General features: G+C 35.8%; 1 protein-coding gene across 1 annotated transcript in view; it reads left to right on the top strand.

Annotated features, from left to right (window-relative positions):
• dgkb (diacylglycerol kinase, beta) overlaps positions 1–24,939 on the top strand; it is a 100,005-nt gene that overhangs the window by 45,270 nt on the left and 29,796 nt on the right. Inside the window, exon 19 of the mRNA XM_088929133.1 lies at positions 7,081–7,145. Coding sequence (XP_088785259.1) covers positions 7,081–7,145 — 65 coding nt within the window. The remainder of the gene's footprint in view (positions 1–7,080; positions 7,146–24,939) is intronic.

Below are 24,939 nucleotides of genomic sequence, written 5' to 3'. Positions count from 1 at the left end.
TTTGTTCAGTTAAATAACTGAGACCTCAGGTGGACTACAGAACCAGGGCTTTCCGCTATTAACTCTCATTTGTTCATTGATTTTTTTTACGAGAGTTATCACCCTTTAATCTCCTGCAAAATTAAAGTTCATTCATGCAGTATTGAGAGGGTGTTTGAAAGGAAAATCCAATGGCCTCAGGTTAGTGAACGAATGTTATGAGCACACACCAAGATATCAGCAGTCAGCGAACAACTAATAAACAAGTTTAACTTTTAATGAATTGCAGGAACTCCTTTCTCTTTGGTGTGGAGTAGTTTTGCTGATATCAGGTGGTATAGAATGCAATTTGCCACTGTGCAGTTTCTCCTAATGATGCACTGGTGCTCCTGTATTGAGCTTCAACTCCACATTACCAGTGATCAGTGGTTCCATCCTGATGTTGACTTTTCAAGTGAAGCTAATTCTGGAATACATTTAGAATATTGTCCTGGCTTTAAAAAGATGAATGAGTTTTTTAATTACTGCATTTATATAGAATATGTACTTTACAGTTTAAGTAATTTAATCCAGGGTCTAAAACTGAGTGACTTTTGAAAAACCATTTCCTTCATTATTCTCAAGGTGTTGGATAGAAACCAGTTTGGAAATGAACTGATCAACTGCTTTTACATGACATTCCTGCTGTTCGCCACCCAGGAGAGCAGAAATGTGATTTTTTTTAGCAGCAGACTTCAAGAAGCATCACATCATGACATCATGCATGTCTAATAATCCAGAATTGAAAAGTACCATTTATGGTCCAGTTTTCAGGGAACTGTAGAGCAGGACAAATAACTATCCTAGCCTAAGCATGAATTTGTGCCCACATTTTAACTTATATTAGAAATATGGTGGTTCATCATAGCTTAATATACCTTTTTTCCTATTCAGAAGAAAACCAGATGCTTGTTGGAAAGTCAGAAAAACTGAGAAAAACCCCTGAGGTCGCTTAAGTTCAGTCTTTTCCCAGTTTGAAATTCAGCACTGTATTTTCATTTTTGAGTTTCTGTCTGGACCTTATTAGCAAAGAAGTGCTGTGATATATTTCTGAAAAAATAAAACACAGAGGTTGTTATTATTGTTGTTGTATTAAAAAATTTGATTGTTTTCATTTTAAATTGAAATGCACATTTTACTTCATTGTTGTATTGTTGGATTTATTGACTCAGCAAGTGATTCACTCGAAGCATGAAAAGGCGATGGTATATTCAGCTCCTGCAGCCTCTGCCTTAAAGTCAAGGACTTTGGCCCTTGTAGCCAGGGGTAAGGGTTAAGTCTTATTTAAGGGGCAAGGCTCAGTGTGCTTAATTGGTCTGCTCTGTGACATGTGATGTACTGCAAGGGGCGAGCTAGAGTTTATATAAAAGAATAAAGCTGTTGATTTGAGCACTAGAGGCTGTACTGTATGTTTAATGTTCTGAAATCACAGTGACATTAAACATGATATTTTATATCCAACTTGACAGTAAGACCCATACTGTCAGTTGTCATATGTTGTTTAAAAAATTAACATGAGGAAGTTTAGTGCTGTGCCGAGCCATATTTACTTGGAGAATAGATATAAATGCATATGAAACCAAATCTAAATGAAGAAAAAGCATGAATATGTTAACAACCAAAGTGCAGAGGTACAGAAAGACCACATGGCTCAGGACAAAAGCTGACTAAGAATCAAAACAGGATTACACCTGTCAGATATTGTGTTTGTGCATGTATGCATTCTACACTGCACATCTGAATGTCTCTACGGAGAAAATATAATAATATAATATATTAACAGAATGTAAGTTAATGGATGGGAGCATGCCTGGTAAACTTTGCTTTATAAAAGTCAGATAATCAACTTCACTTTAAATTAAAAAGACTGTTTTTTTCTTGTATCCTTGAAAAAATCATACCAGATGCTTCATATTGTAAATTTCAGATTATGCTGAAAGATTCTGGACTTTCCAATCAAGGATTCCTATTTTAAAGTCACTGTTTCCTTTCACGTTGAAATGTGTGTTTGAATATTTCTGGACTGCTCTCTGCATATTCCAGCTATGGATCTTTCTTGCACTTTTTGCTGCTTTTTTTAAGTCAGTTTTGCAGTTGACGGATAACATGCCAGCAGCAGTACTTTAATTAAAGAAGTCAATAGGCTGATCCAATGTCATGATTTAAGGTCAGGTTTGGCTTAAAATGTCTACCAGACTGTGCAATCCTGCTGTGTCAGTTCATGTAGGGAAGATATAGACATGAATAGATTTGCTGTGTGATTCATCCTGGAATGGAGCACCAAATTGTTCTTCAGTGAGCACTATCGGATTGTATTTTCTAAGATCACATTAATGGAAGTAATTCTTTAATCTTGTTGAAGTAGATGTATTTGAATATGTTGTGGTGAATTGTTATTCCCAATTTATACCATTTGTCAGTGTTACATTTTCAATAACTGCAATGGAACAAAGAAATAAAAAGATGGTGGTCCTGTTTAGGAAAATGACAAAAAAAGTAATAAAATCATAGTACTGTATGTGTATATATATAATGTCATGATAATTACACAAGGGAAAACACTAAAAGCATGAGGATACCATTCTGCCCATCTAGTGTATTTAGTAGTTAGTAGCTGGGATAATGTCTTCAACAATATGGCTGGGTAGCTTTTTCCAGACTCCCACTACCCTACGGATAAAGATGTGCCTCCTGTTCTCAGTTTTAAATGGACTTCCAAGTAGTTTCCACTTGTGCTCTTTGGGTCATGTTTTACTTTTGGACTGTAGCATCAGTTCTGCCCACAGTCCTCTCTCTTCTCTAACTCTTTTTCAAGTAACATAATAATATAAAACATTGCTTAAAAGCGACTGCGAATTTTTATCTTGTTAAAAATGTATCAACACAATTTTTTGTCACAGTACTCAAAGTGGGATTTATACAGTCCATATATACAGAAAGCCTTAAACACCCCAGGTGGGATTTCAATCAAGAAGGGCAGATTACCTTCCTCACCATGTTAATGATACATTGGATTTTGCAATTAGAGTCTGCACAAGTCTCTATCGAGATTCTCAGACTCCTTTGAAAGTAGATGCCATTTTCATATTGATCCTTTCTTATCCTTTGTGCTAACTAGTGGAATAATCTTGCAGGAGGTAATGACCCAGTGAAATAAGTATAACACTTGAAGCTAATCACGCAAGTCGCCTGAACCTGATGTAGTTAGGCTACTAATGACCCTGTGCTCCTGCCAAAGTCATTATTCTCACTGTGAGGAGATATCATCTGGGCTTGGGCACTGATAATTGGACTAAAAGCTGAGCTATGAGAAGGCATTATGCATGTCCTTTATTAATTTTGGAGCTGTATTCTACAAAAGTAATTATTTGAGCAGCCCAAAGAACAGTTATGGCGAGCTTCCTCAGATCTGCTGCCTTCAAATAACTTGTTGTGAACTCAAGGTTAAGAAGCAGAGTTCATAACACATTCATCTAAGGCCCTTTAAATGATTATAATAACTTACAGATGTTTTTAATTAGTAGTTCTAGAACATTGCAGGTAAAGGTGTTGTGCACGTTTGCAACCCTGCTATGAAAAGTTAAAAAGTGTTTTTTAAATTTAATTTAAGTATATAACTTATTAGTATACAACTGTTAACATATTTTCTAATATACACTTTGTATGAATATATTTTGGATGTTTTACTATTCCTTTATATAATGAAGTGTTCCCAATAACAAAAATAATATAAAACAGTCACTAAACATGCTGCTAAATATGCTAACAGTAGCAGAATATTCTTACAAAAATGTGTGTATTATAGCAGACATGTATAATAAATATTTTGCCTTTATTAAAAATTAAATTTAGCTAAGTGAAAATGTTGTTGTTTTAATTGAAAAACAGTGCTGCAGTTGAATGGGTCAGAAACAGAAACAATGCTTTATTGGTGCTGAAGTGCTCTTTACAGTATCAGTTGTGTTTCCCCAAGCTGATGTCTTTTTTAACCCTTTTATTTGTAAAAAAATATCCAATCCAAAAATGTGTGTATACTGTATACTGTATAAGGGACTTCTAGAATATTGGTTCTATTTCTCTGTAACACTGCATTAAATATAAAAAGAAAAGTGTGCTGTGTGATACAATACTCAGTGTTGCTGGTCTCGGTAATGCTTTAGAGCAACATGCATGCAACTCTCTGAATTCATTCTGAACTGAAGTTAAAGCATTTTTACAAAATAATAAAACTTTCCATACTAGGTCCTTGAAACATGAAGCATTTGAAAAATAAATGTTTTTCTTTACCTTTAGATGGATGTTTTAGTCTATTTGTTAGATACCAAATTAGGTTAATTACTGTTTATAAACAACTATATGAAGATGCGTGAAAAAAGTATATCTGCTAGTGGTTAATATACTGTATATTTCACTAAACACTGTGATTTTTTATTGCCAATTTATTCTCTTGTATATACAGTATAATATTAAATGTTTGATTGAGTTTTAAATTGCTCTAGAGTTGCTATAGTAGATACATTTGCATTGATGTTTATTTTTCTGAGAAAAAGAATAGTTGAAAAAAAAGAGGACACTTTCAACTCCACAGCCCTCCTGAAATTCAACAGGATGACATTTACTGCAAAAGTATAGAAATATAAAAGTACAGTGTACAGCAGTTCAGTACAGTGTTACAGAATGCATTTACAATATGTATTATGTAAATTTAAACATTGTTTCATTACGCTGAAAGCCTAAAGAATGTGCTGGTACGTCATGAGAGCAGAGTTCATAACTGAGCCACTGGGTGCCTGTTTGACTACCCTTTCCCGAACTGCTACTCACAATTCACAGCTATCTACTGAAACCACTTTGTTGAATGAGGGACTGCAGGCAAGTTCCCTGCACTGCTAGTCCTGGCTCAGTGAACATCCGACTGCAACTGAGAAATATTTAAGAAGAGCACAGAAATACCAACTGTGTCACTTCTGAGATCCATGCATACCCACACTTTATTGTACATTGGCTTCAAATCAGGGTTTTTTGGTGAGCTGCACATCTATTGTATTCCTGTTTATGCAGATAACTTGGAGATGGGTTCAGTGTATACAAATGAATGGCTTTTCTACAGTACATTGAAGTCTAGTAATACTGCTTTATTCTGCTTTGAGCAGTTTGTTGGTAAATCTCAAGAGTTTCACTCACCCAGCGGGATCTGCCTCTGCGATCTCAGGGCTTTGATCAATGTTAGTGCTACCATGCCTTTAAGATATTGCTTTTGAACTTTTTCTTTCTTATTTTGTGATTGCCATATAGCTTGTAAGAAGTCAAGTAACACTGTTTAAGATGTTTCCATCAGCACTCCAGTTCTTTCTTGCGTGCAGAGTGTTATCTTTGGGGAGTTTAAAAACAAACATCACTTTGGTCTCCGTCTAACATCACCTACAAAAGACATCACTGGAAAAAAATTCAGCTTTTTAGGGTTCTCAATTTCATGCTGTGAGACATCAGGGGGTATCTCCTGTGGTTACAGACACAATAACTGGATCCAAGTAACAGATTGCTTTTTAGATGGAAAAAAAAGATCTCCTTTACTCAGTCAAAATAGATAGCAAAGGCTCTTTAACTCAGTGTTTTTTTAAATCTTAAAGGGAATTGTCATGTTTTTCAAAATGGCATAGGAAACATCATTTATCAGTGTTCTCTGAGCTATTCGTAAAGTCTTCCAAGTAGTGTTACCTGCAGTTGGAATGTTGTGCACAAGATTCTCCTTGCCTGTTGATTCTGTATCTGTATCTGCAGGTGTTGTGTTTCTGACATTGTGGTCGAACATTTCAAATGAAACCAAAGCATATGAAACATTGCACTATATAGAAAGTGAAACTGGTAAAGAAATAAATTGTAAAGTGCAAATGCTACATAAATGAGCTACTACTTCAATAAACATTTCCTTTTTGCCAGATTTGATTAGAGGTTGTGCTTTAGACTTCTTAAATATCAATTGTCGGATGTATAAACTGATGCAATGTCACAGAGTTTTCTCCAAACATGATTCTTTCTATGGCAACAAATAGATAACATACAAATAAAACAAGCCCTCATGTTGCCAGGAACGGGAAAAGAAACACAACATAGTTGCCAAGGGAAAATAAAACATCCTATATGGTTTCAGCTCTTATTATTCAATATGTGTGTTTAATTAATTAGACTTTGTAGAGACCCTGTGGTGTTTGAGATGGCAGGGGAGTTTTTTGTCAATAAAGTGATATCTGTGTGAAAACACAGCCTTGAGTTACCAAGGAGCTCATTTTTTCCAAAGCTCAAAAGAATTAAATGTATTTGTATCAATAATTATGCATTTTCAGCATTTATGTAATGAAACGGTCACGCTTAAATATGATATATATCTAAATGGAGTGGTTTTCTTTTAGTACACCTGTATCTTGATGAAGCAAAAATATGTTTTCTGGTTCCATATAGTATATTGGTATCATTCAACTTTTTAGATGTAAACATGTTGCACCATCAGTTTACAGAAACCAACCCACAACACAACAAAAACTACATTTTTAGGGAGATTTTAAAATCACAGACATTTAGAAATTTGGTGCTGTTGTCATTATCAAAGCATGCATAGAAGTATAAAAATATTTAAACTGCTGGAATGCATTTATTCTACCATTAATCTAGAGTTGTATATTTTGGTATTGTGCGTAAATAAAATAATGGATGAAAAAGTGTCATTGAATTAGTCAGAGCAATATCATAGCAGTAATCTAGGTTAATTCTGTAAGAATTCTGTAATGTTTATTTACAGTACCATTCATCTGGAATAGCAGGTTTATGAATTTTCTGATACTACATGACATGACATATGCGTTTATGGTCTATTAAACAAAACAAATGATTAATTCTTCAAATTCTTACAATTTATGTCATCTGTTGAATGTCGCGAGCACAAAGCAGGGGAATAGTGTGTCTCTCAGCTTGATGCAGTAAACATTGGGAGAGAAGGAAGAAAAGCTCATTCTGCTACATTCTAACTTCTGTTTCACTAGAAGGTTTTTTTTCTCTTTCCTTAAGGATGCTTCCATTGCACACAGATTTCATATCATGCGGGAGAAGCACCCTGAGAAGTTCAACAGTAGGTAAGTTTGGATTTCATTTACAGCTTTTTTCCCCTGATTTAACAGATAATTAAACAGCTTATATTGTTTAACATTGAACATTGTTTGCAGCTTATATACAGTATGTCGCATTTGTCATGCATGTTTTGCACAAAAATACATTTTAAAAATGCAGATTAAAATACTATACTAAAGGAAAATCGTTGCGTCCACCTCAAAATCATTTTTGTTCCAATAACACAGGTACAGTAATATAATACCTGAAACTCAACAGGTACTTCAAACATTACATTTAAACAGTAGCAAAACCTGGTAAGTTTACAACAGTTTCTTTAATTACAATATGGCTGTTGAAATGCTGTTATTTCATTTGTTTAGATTTAAGATGTGTGAAGTAATGTGGATAGATCTTTTTTTATGGAGGTTTATGTGCAATGTACCGTGCACGAGGTTATGTTTACAATGCAACATATTTTTCTGCTCCGCAAGAGATTTTTGGGGGATTTTTAATTTTTAATGCTGCTTGATAAACAGTTATCTCAGTTGTTGGAAAACTGAGTGTATGGCTTACCCATCCAGAAAGAAAGATGTTTCTTCCTAGATAAAAACACAAATACAGAGGGGAAAAAACAGTGTGTTTTTAAACAACATGCACACAGAAGAATGCTATATATTTATAGCAGTAAAATTAAGAAAACATTTCAGTCTATATAATGTGTGTATTTTTATTAACTATATGAATTATTACTGCCTGGCATTTATGGGATTTATTTTTAAAGGATGTATTATTTATTTGTTAAAATACTTTAAATCTTGATTTGCTAAGAGTATTGTTATCTGTTGCTTTCTGTATATACAGTATATAGCAAGTATAATATGTTTTTCATTTGTTCTGGCTTTACATTTTTTAAATGATTAAAAATTGGTTTACAAAACAAATTGAGGGTCTAGAACTGAAATCGGTTTATGAACTGTATAGAGTGAGTATAATACACCTGTTAGTTCTAACCCAAAAAGTGTTTTCCTTCTTGCCGAAAAATGCATAAATGGAGCATCTACATCTATATCAATAATTAAAATACCAATAAATCATTCGTCACAATGGGAAATAATTGGTTGTGTAATTGAATTTGCTTGGGTAGATTTAAATCATTTATGGGTCTGAATGAAGACGTAAGACCTTTTGCAGAGACTCTTAATAGACAGGAAAATAATCACATTTCCACATGAATGGTTTATAGTGGGATGATTTGCCTAGTAAACCACATTTTCCAGCTGTATTTTTTTATGCTGTGAAGAAATTCATAAAAAGTAGTCTGTGGGTGACGTCTAGCCACCCAGAGGTCACTGTAGTAAAGTATAAGAAAGAGATCCAGCAATACAAAAAAAAATTGTCGAGGAGCAAACTATTTGCAGATATTTTTTTTTAACCTTTTGGTCTGGAGAGTGTGCCTCCCAGAATGACATCTATTGCAAAACATGCTCATACTCTCCCTTTTCTTCCAATCACACGTCTACGTTTCTGTTTCCTTCCAGGAAACAATGTACAGTAGAAAGGAGTTATTTGACAAAGTAATTTGTTGTCTACTGTACAGTATTTTTGTGTAGTCCCTTTTAAAATAGCTCAGATCTATATGGTACTTCTTTAATCTTCACATCTGAAAAACAGATCACCGCATATAAAAATTTGAGATTCTTGTAGATTGTATCTTTACATTTGTTTACTCAGTTCTCTTTCTGGCTGCAGTGTAATGAATCCTACAGCTGAACATCGTGAATTTCCTCAGTGAGGCAAAATGCTTAGAAATTCTGAGCCTGTGTATATAGATATTGTTTTATACCATTTTGAAAAATGATTGAGATATTTTAAGAAAATTATATCATCTGTTATTTGAATTCTATGAATATTTTATAGAAAGGAATGGGTTTAGGATCTTTCTATTATACACTATCCTTTTTATTTTAATAATGCATGATTATACTTTTTCAAGGTATTGTATCTTCAGCCCACTTAAACAAAATATAGGACTCTTGTTCAATACGTTTTAAAATGTTTCCAGTTCAATATATTAAATATAAGCCATTCTACAGGTTCTCAAAGATGTTGTGTCTTGAAGGGATCATAGGCTTAAATTTACTGGCAAAATCAGTAACCAAAGGGGGAAAATACATAGAAACAGTTTTAATTTTCATTATCTTATCCACATAAAAAATATTCATAGACAGTATGAATAAAGAATATTTAACCTGAAACTGTGCTTAGAATCAGCATATTTTAAAAGGAATCCATGCTTTGTGAAATCACACTTTGCCTCTGGAACAGCAGCAAATAATCAGTAGTTTCTGCAGCCCTAGAATAGTATTAATGGTTTGCAATCTCAACACACATGAAGCTCAAAGTGGTTCAGGTTCTGATAACCTGATTTTCTTGGTATTTTATATGTTAGTGATACTGTATTTTGGAGACAATACCTCACATTTAAAATCCTGCCTTCTGTGGAAGGACAGACATTGATATAGAAGGCAGGCCTCCCTCCTAGAAAATCCAAATATATCAGCCATCTAGAACTCTAAACCTCCAGCTATTGTCATGCAGAGTCCCAGTAACAGTGCAACACAGCACACATTGTAGCAAAAAGTGCCTATTCTCCATTGGCTTTGTACTGTAAATGATTCAGTGTACATGTTAGAGCTGGTCAGTAACGAATCCACACATAACCATCTCACAAAATGTGAGAATAAACCGACCCCAGTTGAATACGACTGTATCCATCCCTGAAAATTTGATTTAGAAAACAAACAAAATTTTTAAAGAAAAATGTCAGTCATACTTATAAAGCACTGTATGTAGTAGTTTTACATCAGATAAATATAGGTCCATAATCAGCTAGGCCAAAGCAGTGCCACAGATTTTGTGAAGTCTGTTATTTTAATTGAGTTCTGGTATTTAAAGTACAGAATGTTATATTTGTCATAGATCTGACCTTAAACAAGGCATAAATATTTGATCAGTTTTAATTAACAACAAAATAATGACATGTTCTTTTTTAATTATTAAAGAAATGATCTTGTTGATGAATACACAGTACTCCGTCTTTTTATTTGCACCTAAGGTGATTATGAAAAAAAAGGTGACAAAATTTGACACTTTGCAAATAGATTAATTTACTTCTAAAGCCAGTCCATAAGAAGGTGATAATTAGGTCTGTGGATTAAAGTAAGGCAATCAGGCCACTGACACAGAGGCTTGTTAAAATATATTGTTCTTTATGTCAGTTATCTCAAATGTAATTATATGCTAATCTCTGCTTAAAAGAAAGGTTTTCAGATCTCTACACATGAATCCTGAATAGGGTATGAAATATTTTGACCAAATGTCATGAATTTTATTAGAATTGGTGTCGATGTCACAGTAATTATACCTTGGCTTTTGTCTGAGGCTTACAAAGACTTTTTGAAGAAATTTGGAGTGATGTCCCACTCTATTATTTCTAAATGTTTTAAACTGGAATATTGCATCATTTTATTTTTTGTGTTTATCGAGTGATTCTCTATGGCACCAGATTGCCAGGAGCTTACTGAAAAACCAAAGCCAGGGTCTGCAGATGTGCATCGTTTTTTATACGAAGCACCTATCAGACATAACGGAAAGCCAAGGAGGATTTTCAACATACAATTTAAACAGATAGCGCTGCAATTTGTGAATTAAGGGGATGCTATACAGTATCTCTCTCTTCATTGTGCGTACCAATCAATGGCATACAGTGTGATTTGTTTTCCGAAACCAATCGATTTAATACATTTGTGATTATTTTGTTTGGTTTTTAACAGCTTTTGTGCAGTTCAGAAAGTTGGCATTTGTACTTTGCAGTGTGGGTGTAAGAGCTTTTGTGGAAGAGGTGAGGAACTCTACTGCTTAGACAGCATGAGGAAATGTGCACATCTGATGGGAGGTGTGCACTTTTCATGGACAATGGGTGTATAGAGAAAAAGGACAAAATGGACAGATGTGTTATGCTCTGCTGTGTGTGAGTTAAGAAAAGGGGGGACTAACGTTATTATTATATTATTATTATATTAATTCAGAAAAGATAGGGAGCTAAATGCAGACCTTTGTTATGATTGTGCTTATTCTCATTTAGCCCTTTTCCTATTAGATGTGTGGGTTTTTTTATTATAAAAAGAGGAAAAGTCTGGAAATGGCAAAAGTTTTGAAAAAATACTACGGAGAAAACGACCGTAACCAAGGTCCTGTCAGCAGTTTACAACCAGTTTGTCTGTCCTACAGAAGCTCAGTTTCTGGCTTGCCTCATGCAGCCTCTTTCTGTTTTTTAATCTGCTGTCTGGAAACGTGATTCCGTTTTAATTTTTCGCATGTGGGGCAAAGAATTTAGGTGGCTAAACAGTTATCAAGAGCTACATGTAGTGCTTCACTGAGTTGCCTCTATCATTTTCTTTTTTTTAAGAACAAATATTCAGAACAGTATGTTTTTGTTCTTATGTCTCATCTCTTGAGATTTTAAGGTCCAAGCATCTGTGAAGTTTCCATCACAGTTATTACAGGGCTGGACGTCTCAAAATTCCTTCTGGTAAATAAAGGGCTGAATAAGAAAAGTGTTTTTTCTTTTTAATTGAATTTAATTGGTGTTTTATTTATACATTTTTAAATAGAATTTTTATATTGCTGCTGCAGGGGGCGTCTGTACAGAAATATATATATATGTTTTTAAGTTTCTGGACAGGGAGCAGTTAAACAGATTAACCTACTTGTGTCCACACACAATTCATTGGCCTGGGCAAAGAGTGTTTCACTATACTGCATACACTAAGAACATAAGACACATTACAAATGAGAAGAGGCCTCTTGGCCTGCCTTGCTCATTTGGTAGTGAGTAGCTACAATAATTGTTCCAAGGATCTGATCCATTCTTTTCTTCAAAGAGGACAGGATATGAGCTTCAACAACTTGGCTGGGTACTGCAGCTCGATCCACACTCCCACAATGCTTAAAGATGTGCTTCCTGTTCTCAGTGTTAAATGTAGGTAATGCAGACTTAAATGCCAGGTGGTTTCCATTTATGTTCACTGGTTCATATTTAACTGTTCTTTCTGAAACAATCCACTGGGTTGACGTTGTCAGTGCCTTTGAGGCTTTTGAATAGGTCCCATTATAATCTTCTCTTTTCAAGACTAAGAAGGTTACTGTAACTTCATTCATTCTGTCAGTGTAGGACATTCCCTTTAAACCCAGGAATTCATCATTGTATCTCTTCTATAGACTGATTACAGAGCAACAGTATCTTTCCTATAAAGTGGTAGTAAATCAAGATCTTAATGAAAATGATTGCAAGGCCTGACACCATCATGTTTAACATTAATGATTGCTGGTTTGTCAACAGGAGTTGTATTCTTGCAAAAACAATAAAACATAGTAAGGCTTGCTGCTTTTCTCTAATTAGATGCAATTTCCTGTTGCTGCTTTGCTGTTGACTAAATGGAATCCACATTTCAGAGAATAGGTATCAGTTCTTGGGAGGGTGAATAGCTTCACACTCTACCTGTTTTTTAATTAAATTCAAAGAAAGCAACAGCTACAGCTTTATTTTATAACACCTTCAATGTTAAGCATTCAAAGGCATACCTGAGAGTCCACATATGGAAATTATCAGATAAATATGAACTACATACACCTACCTTCCTGACTGAAACATTCCATTAATAATAATTTTGTCCCTTATTAAACTGAGTAACCTGTAGCTCTTTTCCCACAATGAGCATTATTTTTATTCATTTTCATTACTGCGTACTGGCTTTTCGAAACTGAAAAGTCTGAAAAATTAAGAAGCAAGGAGGGAAAAGGAACACCTCAGTGAAATTTTAAAACAAAGAACAGGGAGCAACTGGATAACAAGGGGTTATCACCCTTTCAAACCAGCTTACTCAGCCCTTTAGCATTTACGTACTTACGCTTTAAAATATTCCTGTGTTAACCTTTCCAAAAGGCAGAGGGAAGCCAAAACATTCTGCGATACTTAGCTTAATTATTGGTTTCTTCAAAGAAGGAATTGCGTGACCCAGCCCAGCCAGCTGCCGGTGCCTGCATACTTGCTAGAGGAGCCAAGGCCTCTGGCTGCCTAATTGCTTGCACCTAATTTGAGATAAAATAATTTGTCTAACCAGGCTGTCATCTATAATTAATGACCACTTATGAGTGTAATTTATTGAGATCTCACCTGTGGCCCTGTCTGTCTCACAGTAGGAACCTCCTGAAAAGTTGTTTTTTTTCTCCCACTGATTTAAAAAAAACCCACAGTGTTTATTTTCTTTAATAATTATGATGAATAGAAAGAAATGATTTTGAAAAGACGTGTAACTCAAACAGGAGCTGCTACAAAGAGATCTAGGTCTCCTCTGGGGATTGTGCCTGATGGAACGGTTGCTTCTTTTCGAATCGTGGGTTTGTGAAGGAAGGAGTAGAAAGAGCAGTATACAGTACGTCACCTGGAAGATGGTCATGGCTCTCAAAGATATCTGCTGCACTGCCAAAATCAGGGGCCTATAGCATGGCAGAACAACGACATTATGAAACCACACTTCAGAATTTTAGTTGCGTCCATGCATAATACTGTATGTATTTGGCATTCATATCATTTTAAGATGATGCTCCAGTAACAACGAGCCTTTTGCAAAAGTTGGCGTTGAATGGTAAAAGTATGGACTGTTTTGAAATGGGTTATTTTTTTGAGAATGTGTATATTTGTTGAAATCAAATAGTAAGGGTGACTCAAGAGTTGCAATGCATAATATAAAGGCTAATCGTGTAAATAATTCTGTCCCTGTGGCCTATTTACCCTGTGTTTACATTCTTCTTACAACAGTACAACAATTGTAGGTCAAATGTCCTAGTCAGACCATTACTCTAGGGTGCATTCTTTGCTATTCTTAACTTAGTGTATGTACATTATTTCCATACACAAATGAGACTTTGCAAATTGATGGCTTGTTCACAATACCACTTCTCAACCACAAATTTACATCCAACTTTTGTTTGACCTTGGATTCAGTCTCTTAAATATTTGTCTTTTTGTAATTGATTTTCTTTTCTTCAGGGAACTAAAACATATCGGGGGGGGGGACAGAATAGCTGTTTCTTTAAACCCCTGCTCTTGGCAATAAAATCCTTTCTTGTGCTGTGAAACTCTCGATACATTTCAAAACATGTTTCTTTAGTTTTGAGCTGACAGTAGTTTAGCTTTATTTTCTTTTAGTTATACAACAGCTTGTTATCTTATGAATGTTATTATAGTAGTAGTAACAGCAGTAGTAGTATCCGCAGAAGTAATAGCATTAGTAGCTTACAGTAGCAGGAGTAGCAACAACAGTAATAAAAGATGTGGCAGTTGTATTGTAGTAGTATTTTCTAGTCTAAAATCTTCTAGGTAGTACCTTTCTATTGTAATTCATGAAAGTAATAATTCATGAATATTTTTGTATTTTGGACATGTCTCTGTGTTTATTCCTACTAGACATGGAGGAATCACCACAAGGTCTGCAGTGTTGTCAGTCAGCTGAGATTGTTTCCTGATGAGCAGCAATCTGTTCATATATTTCTTTCATGCCCCTCCTTATTCATTTTTATTTAAAAACATGATAAGACCGAAGCCCTTAACGTGCAATTAAAAATAATGCAGTATTTCTATACCAGAGATATTTTTACGCAATGTTTCTGTCAGGCTGTTTTTGAACACAAGGTTTGAAGAGAATGAACAGCAGCACTGCCTTAAAAACACAATCACACAAAAAAAGAAAGATGTAGTTAGATATGTTCATTTTCACAGATTGAACAGTAAGAAAATGTCATTGTCATTTCATGCACATGTCGGTTTTTTAGTCTTGTGGATGTACTGTATATCACAAAGATCCCAGTTAAACCTTTTCATAAAAAGATGTTTTGTCAAATTGGGTGCCACTAGATGTCACTGTAAAACGTGTATTTTTCTGCTGTTGGGAATAGTGATATACAGTATACTAAACCTGAAAAGTCTAAATACTGTGCTATAGACTAAAACTATTAGAAACATTTGATGGACTTTAGTACAATGCAGTGTTTCAGCACTAAGGCCTTTGGTACTGACCTTTGGTAGCAACTTCGCTGAAGGTGGTTGGAGCCCTTTAGCAAGTCGTAAGACAGCAGCTAACTGCTGAATGACTTTGTTACTCAGCTTGGAAGCTGGCTGTTCTGCTGTTGACACCCATTGTGTCTCCATGCTGCGGACAGTGCTGCAAGGTTTGAAGCCTTAAGACCTAAACAGCTAAGGGCTTTTGTTTTCATCCCAGGCTGTATCACCAACAATGCTTTCATCTGTGAAGAAAAGAGTAGGAAGACACACTGCTGTCTGGTTTCATAGCAGTAAATCAGAAACAATTAATCATTACCACCACACTTCACTTTTTCATATTTTGCTTTCTTTAGGATAAAGGCATTAATCCATAATACCGCCATCTTTGTAAACTCAGAAGCAAAGCCAGGCTGGGCCTGGTCAATACTGGGATGGGAGACCTGTAATCAAACCCAGGTTGCTGCTGTACTGTAAGTGATCTTGGTGTACCAGGTCAGTAGGTGGTATTCATTCCTCTGTTTAAGATTTCAAACCAAAGCCCATGTGAGGAGACATGGGGCACTGTGCTGTAGGAGGTGACATCCTTCAGATAAGAAGTTAAACTGGGTCCCTGATCACTTGATTATTAACTGTCCAAGGGCACTGTTTGTAAAAGTAGGGATGTTAACCCCAGTGCCCTGGGGCTATACTGCATTGGTGAATTAAACTCCTTTGGTATCATTTTCTATGAAAAGCACTATACTGCATATGCAAGGAAATATAAAATTATAATTTAAAATGTAATTATAACCACAATAAATCTGAGAATAGCTCACTTTGCACATCACTAAAAACAGAGATTAATTGACAAGGGTGTTATAGGTACTGCTCACATTTGAGTGTTTTGCTTGTTGAACATGCTGAAGTCTTTCTTAGCCTCTGGAGTCAATATTGAAATGAAGGCTCCCAATTTAATGTTTTTTTTTTAACATTTTGATCAAGCTGTAGTGCATTCGGCGATATGTTCAGCTCTAAAGGTGTCCACGTAATACCTCATTCACCTCACTTTGAAGCAGTGAAAAACTTACTGTGGCGAAGTTTTCTTGGCCACCCATTCAAATTACAGAAATCATAAAATGTTTGACTCGTTGTTGGACTAAGGATAAAGATATGGATATTTGATAAATTGAATCTTTCATTACGGCTCTAACAATAGAAAGCATGGGCATCCGACTTCTTCAAAACCCACTTCTTTTCATTGTCTCTCCTTTTCATTGTCTCAAGTCAAAACAAGCTACTTTCTATTCTTTCAGACTCTTGGACATGAAGTGAGGATAGGGCCTTAACAGTCTCACCAGTAATACAGTAATAATGGTGAAGATCCCATTTTAATTTCCATAGTGCTGTGGCATTTGGCAAATTTCTGATGTAAAGGCTTTGCTTGAAATCAATTTGATCTTCAAAATGGCAACTTTGACATCTTTAAACGATAAAATATCTACTTAAAAATTAAAAGTCACCAAATGGGAAGGGGGTTCAGAAAAGCAGCAGGTATACTAGTAATCCTCTCTGGGGAGTTCTGTCCAGTTGAATTGAAGTAATCTTTGAACTCCACAGTTTTCCGCAGAGAATATGCTCAAGATAACCTTTTTGGATTGCGGAATGCCATTCCTTCTGTTTCTTGGTGATGGTAATTATTGAATCATTCTTCATAAAGTAATTGTTTTGTTGAACCATTAGGGAACTGTGGGAGAAACATTAAGGAACTGTGATCGTAGAATTATGTGCTTTGAAGTACATTTTGAAACTGTTCAGGCTGAGTCCAAAGCAACAGTTTACAATTCTGGAAAACAGATTTTGAAGGGATGAAACACAGTTTAAGAGAAGTACAATGAGATAGGACAGATTGGAAATCAGTGGAAAGCAGATGGCAAAGGTTTAAACAGATTCTGCTTAAAGCATGGAACATATTTAGCCCAAACGTGTGTAAATTAAAAGCTAACAAACAATACCAGTAACAATACCAAAAACAATACAATTAGGAAAACCATAAAGAAAAAAGGAGTGTTTTATAAAATCATTAAGAAACATGAGGATCCAGTTAATAAAGAGTTGAATGTAGTGGAAGCACTGGTAAGAAATGATATTAGAAAGGACAAAATAGAAAGTTAAAGGAATATTGCAATGGAGGCTAAAATAAAAAAGAGTTGTTTCAGCACAACAAAAAAAAGCAGATAAAATATGTCTGGGACAAAAAACGATAATCTTTTACACAATAAATGGAAAATGTCTGATGTACTAAAAGAGCATTTCAGTCAGATACAGTATTCACCATGAAAGAAGTCACCAGCATGCCTCAGGCAGCAGAAGTACAAGGTTCTGTATTGGATGCTACTAGTACAGAAGAGGGAGAAGAGTTTCAGATGCTAGAAGCACTCGAGATTAATAAATCCCTGGAGCATGATGGTATCTTACCAATTGTACTCAAGGAAATGAGAGATGTTACTCAGAAACCATTGCTTCAACTCTCCCAACAGTCACTTAAGACTGAAGTAATACCCATGGCCTGAAGAACTGCTAATGCAGTACCCATTTATAAAAAGAGTGAGAAAACTGAGCCAAGTAATTACAGACCTATAAGCCTGACTTCTATTGTAAAGTAATGGAAATGATTATAAGAACTACAGTAAACTATACAATCACATATATGGAATTCAGAAAAGGTGGGTCTTGCCTAACTAACTTGATAGAGTTCTTTGAATAAACATCAGTGATGGATACATAGGGCATACAAAATGGTGTAGATAGATTTTAAGAATTCCTTTGATCAAATCCCTATAAAAGGTTCATTCTTAAATTGCAGATGGTGGGCAGTCAGGCAAATTGGGGTGACAGAATAAGTGGAGTGCCGCAGGGATCTGTGGTAGGGCCGGTGGCTCTGTGACTAAGGCTGAGGCTGGAAGGTTGCCGGTTTGTATCCCGCGGCCGGCAGAGGAATCCTTCTCTGTTGGGCCCCTGAGCAAGGACCTTTACCCCAGCTGCTCCAGGGGCGCTGTATAAATATCTGACCCCAAGCTTCTCTGTAGATCTCATGGAGAGCAAGTTGGGGTATGCGAAAAGACAAATTCCTATTACAGGGAATTGTATATGGCAATTAAAAGTAATCTTATCTGATCTTCTTAATTTATACAGTATCAACGATCTAGACTCCTAAATAGTAAGTAAACTATTCGAGTTTGTAGACAATACCAGATTAAGAGGATTAGCAAACACTGTATAGCCATCGGATGACATTAAAAAAGATTTAGATAACATTCACTGCTGGATACAGACAAGTGCAGGGTAATGCATGCATGTTGTTAAAATATAAATTCTAAATACAAAATGTGAAATGCTAACCTATTAGAGGCTACTTAGGGTTTATGTTGACATCTTTCACATCTTTTAGAGACAATATGGAGATCCTTGGATCAATTAACTACTGACTACCAGACAGGCTTGATGGCCCAATGTCTTCCTCTCATTGGTAACCATCTCCTACGTTCTCATGTTCTAGAAAACGAATCAACTTTCTGTCTCTTTAAAACTGTGAATACAAGGCAGTCTTTTTCTACAGAGCTGGGAGATGTCATGTTATACACAACAACTTACGTTGATGAAATGCACAAAAACTAGTAATGTCAATGTGCTATTTATCACCTTAGATAAAGAAGAAATTAGTGTGAAAATAAGGTCATAGATCATACCAGGTTATATTAAGTGTCAAGGGAAAAATCAATGGTAGAACACCTTTTTTTCACGGCTGTGTATGAGAGTGCAGAAATACTCTAGCCTCAGGATAACAGCACTTGAGTGTAACCTGCCCTCTTAACACTGTATTATATGATGATCCGACACTGTTCTAACTGCAAAGGCATTGACTGTTTTATACAGCAAGCAGTTCGATTTATCTTGCCTTTGGAAAACGTCTGGTTTATGAGCTACAAAATGTGCCTTTTATGTGCCTCAGAAAGGTTTTATTTGAAGTGATCATGGATCAGAATTTGTTGAAATGCAGAATACAGAAACATGTCTTGGTAAATTCAGAGGGAGAGGGTGGATTAATTATATTACAGTGCATTAGGCAGGTGCAGTCTGGAAGGTCTGTCAGTAGAATTGAAATTTAAGTTGTCTCTTTTATTAAAGTTCACAGTTTGTGGAAGTGAGCAAGATTTTCCTTGTGAGGTCTTTGGAGATTTTAGTTTGCTAAAAATCAGCATAAAACTGTCCCTGGAATACTACCAGACAGAAGACATGATCGTCTTTTTACCTGCTCCAAATGGAAACAATTTCATGTGTAATCTGATTCATTGTTTGTTGAAGGAATGGGTGACTTAATTATTACTACAGTAAAGTTTATTTTGTTATTTAATTTATTATTTTTATGTGCCATGATGTTTATTATTGCTGCCTGTGTGTACTGTACATGTACATGTGTGTACCCAGCAATCAAAGGGCATTCAGCCCAGACTGTATCCAGTCATAAGCCCACTGGCTGCTGAGATCTGGAATACTGATGACTGATAATACTGATAACCTGTATTGGACTGAGCGGTCATTCACAGGAAGTTAGTAAGGCTGTTCAGACCATCTACAGTAATTGGTGGAAGCTTTGATTGACAAAGTATTTTACTCTGCCTGTTTTAACAGGCTAGAATCTTTAAATATATGGGCACAATGAAATAACTTTTGTGAATCAAAGTCATTGATTAGGAGCCAGCAGACAGCCCCACTTACACTTTGTATTTTCACCTGCATCTCTTTTTTTGTGTACTGACAAAACAACTCCAAACCTTCATTTACCACCTCTACGTTTTATCATCTGCAGACACTTCCCGGGAGTGTTTAGGAGTTGGGTTACCATAGCTCCAAGGAAGGTGACAGAATATGATAATCATGTACTATATCTCTAACTACTCTCCACAAACAAGGGTGTTCTGTGAGGGAAATTACAAGAAACGTCAATGATTTGCTGAATAAAACCTTCAGTCATCAGGTATGAGATTACCGGTAGCTACAGCAACAAAAGTTGCTGAGGATGTAAATGGAAAACAAACTAAAGGGAAGACAAACTGATTATATGAAAGTCGAAAATTCATTGTTTTCCTAATGGGCACTCACTGTTGATTTCAATTTTCCATGAACTCTGTACACATAAGAGTGAATAGCAACATCTTGTTTAGAATATGACATGATAGGAGATTAAAATTAAATACAGGACAAAAATCCCAGAATGGACACTAAACCATGAAAACTGACCCCAAAAAGCTCTCTTGATAAAGAAGTTGTCAAACTTTTGTGTAATACATTGTAGTAAGAGCGTTATGGGTTGGGGTTTAAAAAACAGAGGCATAGTAAAGGCAAATTTTGATCTACAGCACCCTCAGACCGGGGACTTCCTGCTGTGTGGTGTGTGAGAGATGTACTTTAGCTAGGGGTACGGACAGAGTGAAGGGAATATTAAATTAGCCAGAATTTAGAACGCCAGACTTGGTAACCCGAAAATATTGCACCAATTGGGGGTACAAGTTCTTTGAAGAAAATGCCGCACTGGAGAATGCATGGACCCAAGCTGAGCTCCAGTGTTGGGAGTCTCGGGTTTGTCTTCACACGCTGTAATTTCACGGCCCATATGCACCCAGGAGGCTGCGTTGGCCCCGTGATTGTGCCCAAAATTCAATGCAGGTCATTAGCGTTTGGCTGAAGCTGCCCTTATCTTGGCATTTCCGTCAATCCCCTTGTTAGACAGCCCCTGTTCTTCATTAGGGTGGGTGTGTGGGTGCAGAACGCCCCAACAGAAGCCACATTTCAAGGCTGCTGTCTTTGGCAGTGGGACGTCTTGGCAAGCCATCTTGAGATCACTTGGAGAAAAAGCATTGCCGTACATCAATCCAACATTGTTCATTCATTTTTACCTTTAATTTTACTAACACAGGACATATTCAAATAGTTTAATGTGGCAGATTCAAATTGCTTAGGATGCGTGTTAATGGCAAAGTAGAGCTGAAATGGCACAAAGCTGTCATCATCGAGCAGCTGTGAGTTATTGACTGTAAACATAAAAACAGCAAAGAATATGTCTTTCTGAGTTGTAAGGGCTTCCCTGTCACACATGCAGGATGTCTTCAAATTCAAGAAGCAGTTACCAGTAATTCATGCGAGGAACACAGACAGCCTTAGAGAGGAAACCAAGACAACTGGATTTCAATCATGACAATGTATTAGACTGGCTTAAAGTTATCTTGGTCACTTTGAACAGTTTATTTCTGTTATTTCTGTTTATTAGTGTTATTTCTGCTTGTATTGTATTACTCTCTCTGTCACCCTGTATGGTGTGGAACAGCTGGCAACAACGAGTGAGAGATCAACGCAATCATTGCTGCCAGTTTGATATAATAGTTCGATATGATCTCTGTATGGTCATCAAGTCTGAGGTATGAGAGGGTGAATTAGTTACAGCCTGTGACAAATGTTTAGAGGTTTTACATTTTGCTTTATAAATGCTTTACTATTATTTCCATGTAGGGCATTGGAGTACTGTATATCTAATTATTTAGTGATGATGAGGAATTGTACAGTATAGCATAGTAGTATGGTATAAACAATATCTACATCTACTGTACTGTTTATCTTTCAATTACTTCCATGCTCCCATTGCTTTTAGCAAGCAATGATAAAAACTCAGAATCTCACAGTGGAGCACAAATTGTAAACTAATGAAGCAAATAGTTCAAAATCATTACAAAGAGCTATAAACTGCCGTATATTCTTTTATTGTCTACTTCCTGTACGGTTACTTGAAATAAGATCTCTCATTCAAATAACTCACTCTTGTATTTTTTTACACTTTTATCCGTTTTAAAATGGATGTACTGTAGTATATATTGCCTTGTTAAAATTTGAGAATGAAATAACAAAAGGAATCTCTAGTGACAATTACATTACTAGTGGGACTAATGTACCAGAGCCCCTGTGGAGTGACTCCTTGTAATGCAAAGACAGACCTTCATTAATAACGAGCATTGCTACGGAAACGTGCCTGAACACACTGTTGACATCATCACTGTCATCTAAATGGTGTCTCTTTGGGAAGATTTTCCAGTTAGCAACATGATCAGAAACCCCAGGAGACCACGCAAGCAAAGCAGCAAGAAAGTTCTAGCCTGCACGGTATTTTGAAGGCTAGAAATTACCTTTGAGAAATTACTTTAATTACAAAAATGCACATTTTTCTTTTTATAATGTCATCAGAGAGTTTATGTTTGAGTGAAGCAAGGCAAGATAACCAATTGTGAATTTTCATTGCAGCTTTCTGATTTGTGAGCATCAGCTATCAATGTTAACCTAAAGGTTAACCATGAACAAGTTTCTGTTTTATTTAACATTGTGAACTTAAGGCGACAACGTACAGTACGATAGTTTTTCTATATCTGCAAATGTGGAGGAGAGAGGTTTAATAAAGAACGCTGTAACTGGATTATTACACGTTCAATATTTATTTAGTTATGGAAGTATGTTTTATGATTCATGATTTATCGACTGTGTAGAGATAAAGATTAAAGCATGGTGAAGATTAAAATCGAGGCACGAATGAGAACCAGTCTCAGCTACAGTAGGTCAGCTGCTCTTCTCTGACTTCGTGTCATTCAGGAATCTACAGTGGAATTCTGGAATACACTGTAGTCATCTAGATTCTGTCTCCTCAGCTCATGTGTGGAGTGTAGTGCTGGGATAAAGGCTGGAGAATGTTAACACACTCTCAATTGTTTGTGTATCTTATCTATTACAACAGCCAATGCTCTTCACTAGTGGCCTGGGTTCCTTGTTGCTCAGCAAATAAATAAATAAACTGAATAGGAACACTTCAAGTAACCATGTCTGTAAAAGCCTGTTGGAATCCTGGGTATGACAGGAGCCCAGACATTTTTTTTATGTTAAAAAACAAAGGCCAGGCTTTGCGTATATAGCAGTCATCTGGAAAATGAGTAAAAGTTTTTCAGATGCTTTTGTGAACTAAATCCCAGTTGCACTAATCAGAGCTGAGATTTTGGTTCATGTGGGAGAGTATCATAGTGAGTAGCCTCGTCAACCAATGGTTCCCTTTTCTCCCCTCTAAGCTCTACACTTTGTATCTATTGACCACGTTGCACGTTATAAATCAAACAGACTATTTTTCTGCTGTAAGTGGCTAATGAAAGCTCATTTTTAAAATCACTAAATGGTCCTGACAAAAGTATAATGAGCAAATCAATAATCCAGTGATTGTTGGTCTGGTTATACTAATATATCCTTGTAGTTCATTTTAATTCAAGAGCAGGAAAGGTCATTTCTTTTGATACCGCTCCAGCCTTGCTTTGCTTTACATGTCCAGTCAGCATATTTAAATGGAACAATTTTTGTTTGTTTCTTCTTTATTTGCACAAGATAAAAAATAATCACAGTTGACTTTTATATCAGTTTTGTTTTGGTTTTTTTGCAATAAAATTAAACAGCAAAGTGTATGCAAATTCTATATGCACGAGGAACAGATTTTTGGAGGCTTCTGTGTTATGGGAGAATGCAAGTCCACTTTTATTATTTCACTCTGTCCATCCAACCACAGATCTTAATGCATAACATACTTAACACAATTATATTCCTAATTCCCCAAGGCACATTTTACATTCATATACAGTACTGTATTATGAATACTATAAAACTATACACTGTACAGTATATAATGAAATATGAAAATATTTTTATTTCACATCGTGTAAACAGCTCTATATATTAAAGTTTATACACACTTCTATGCAAAATTATTTGACAATTTAGATACAAACAAGAGTTAAAAAAATTTGAGTATCAATAATTTCCTCAAAGCCTCCAACACTGTTTTCTTCTATAATAAGAACTTTGATTGTTGATCTTACATTTTAGACTGAGAGAGAAGAAATCAAGCTTGTCATTCAGCAATCTTTAATTCACATTGATTACAGCCTTCAAAGACGTGAGCTTAACAACTCAAAGTAAACTGTTCATGAGCAGTCAATATGAAGAGACGTAGTAGCTAATCCATCAACTTTACTAATCAAATCTAATGGACTCATTGTCAGACTTTCTTCATCATTAAAATAATTTGTTCCTCGTGAAGCTCAAAGGTTAAGGTGGTTCTACAAAGTTCACAATTGCACGTGCTCACAATTTTATTTTTTGGCTTATGATGTCCCGTTAAGTGGCCTTTGGTCAGTTCCTTTTTGAGTTAAGAATGCTAATAAACTGCTAATTATAGAACAAGATGAGGTGCTTTTCAGATACATCTCGGCCACTGTGTGTTACTGCCTCATCAATCCTGCAAAGCAGAGCACAGGTAACACTGATCACTAATCCCATAGCCCCTTGAACTACAGGGATGTACTGTACTTTACTGAGGGATTTTTGTGTTATTATAAGCAGGTTGTTGAACAAGACGAGCAGGGTGGAGGGATAACATATAATCACAAAATATTTTAAATATTTCAATGAATTGTTCAACTAAGATAAAAGTGCCATCCTATATATAGAAAGCATTGAAAATGTTTTGCTAAATGGGTATCCAGTGAAGCCACATTGTTAATTGCTTTTTAAAGGGAAGTATTTTGCAAGAAATGCAGAAAAGGCAGAAACACAAAAAATCCATTATATCAGGATTAACTGGT

The sequence above is a fragment of the Atractosteus spatula genome, chromosome 12 (genome assembly GCF_055471065.1).
Source record: "Atractosteus spatula isolate fAtrSpa1 chromosome 12, fAtrSpa1.hap1, whole genome shotgun sequence".
Lineage (NCBI taxonomy): Eukaryota > Metazoa > Chordata > Actinopteri > Semionotiformes > Lepisosteidae > Atractosteus > Atractosteus spatula.
The sequence above is the reverse complement of the archived record's forward strand: the minus strand, read 5'-3'. Positions and strand labels throughout refer to the sequence as shown.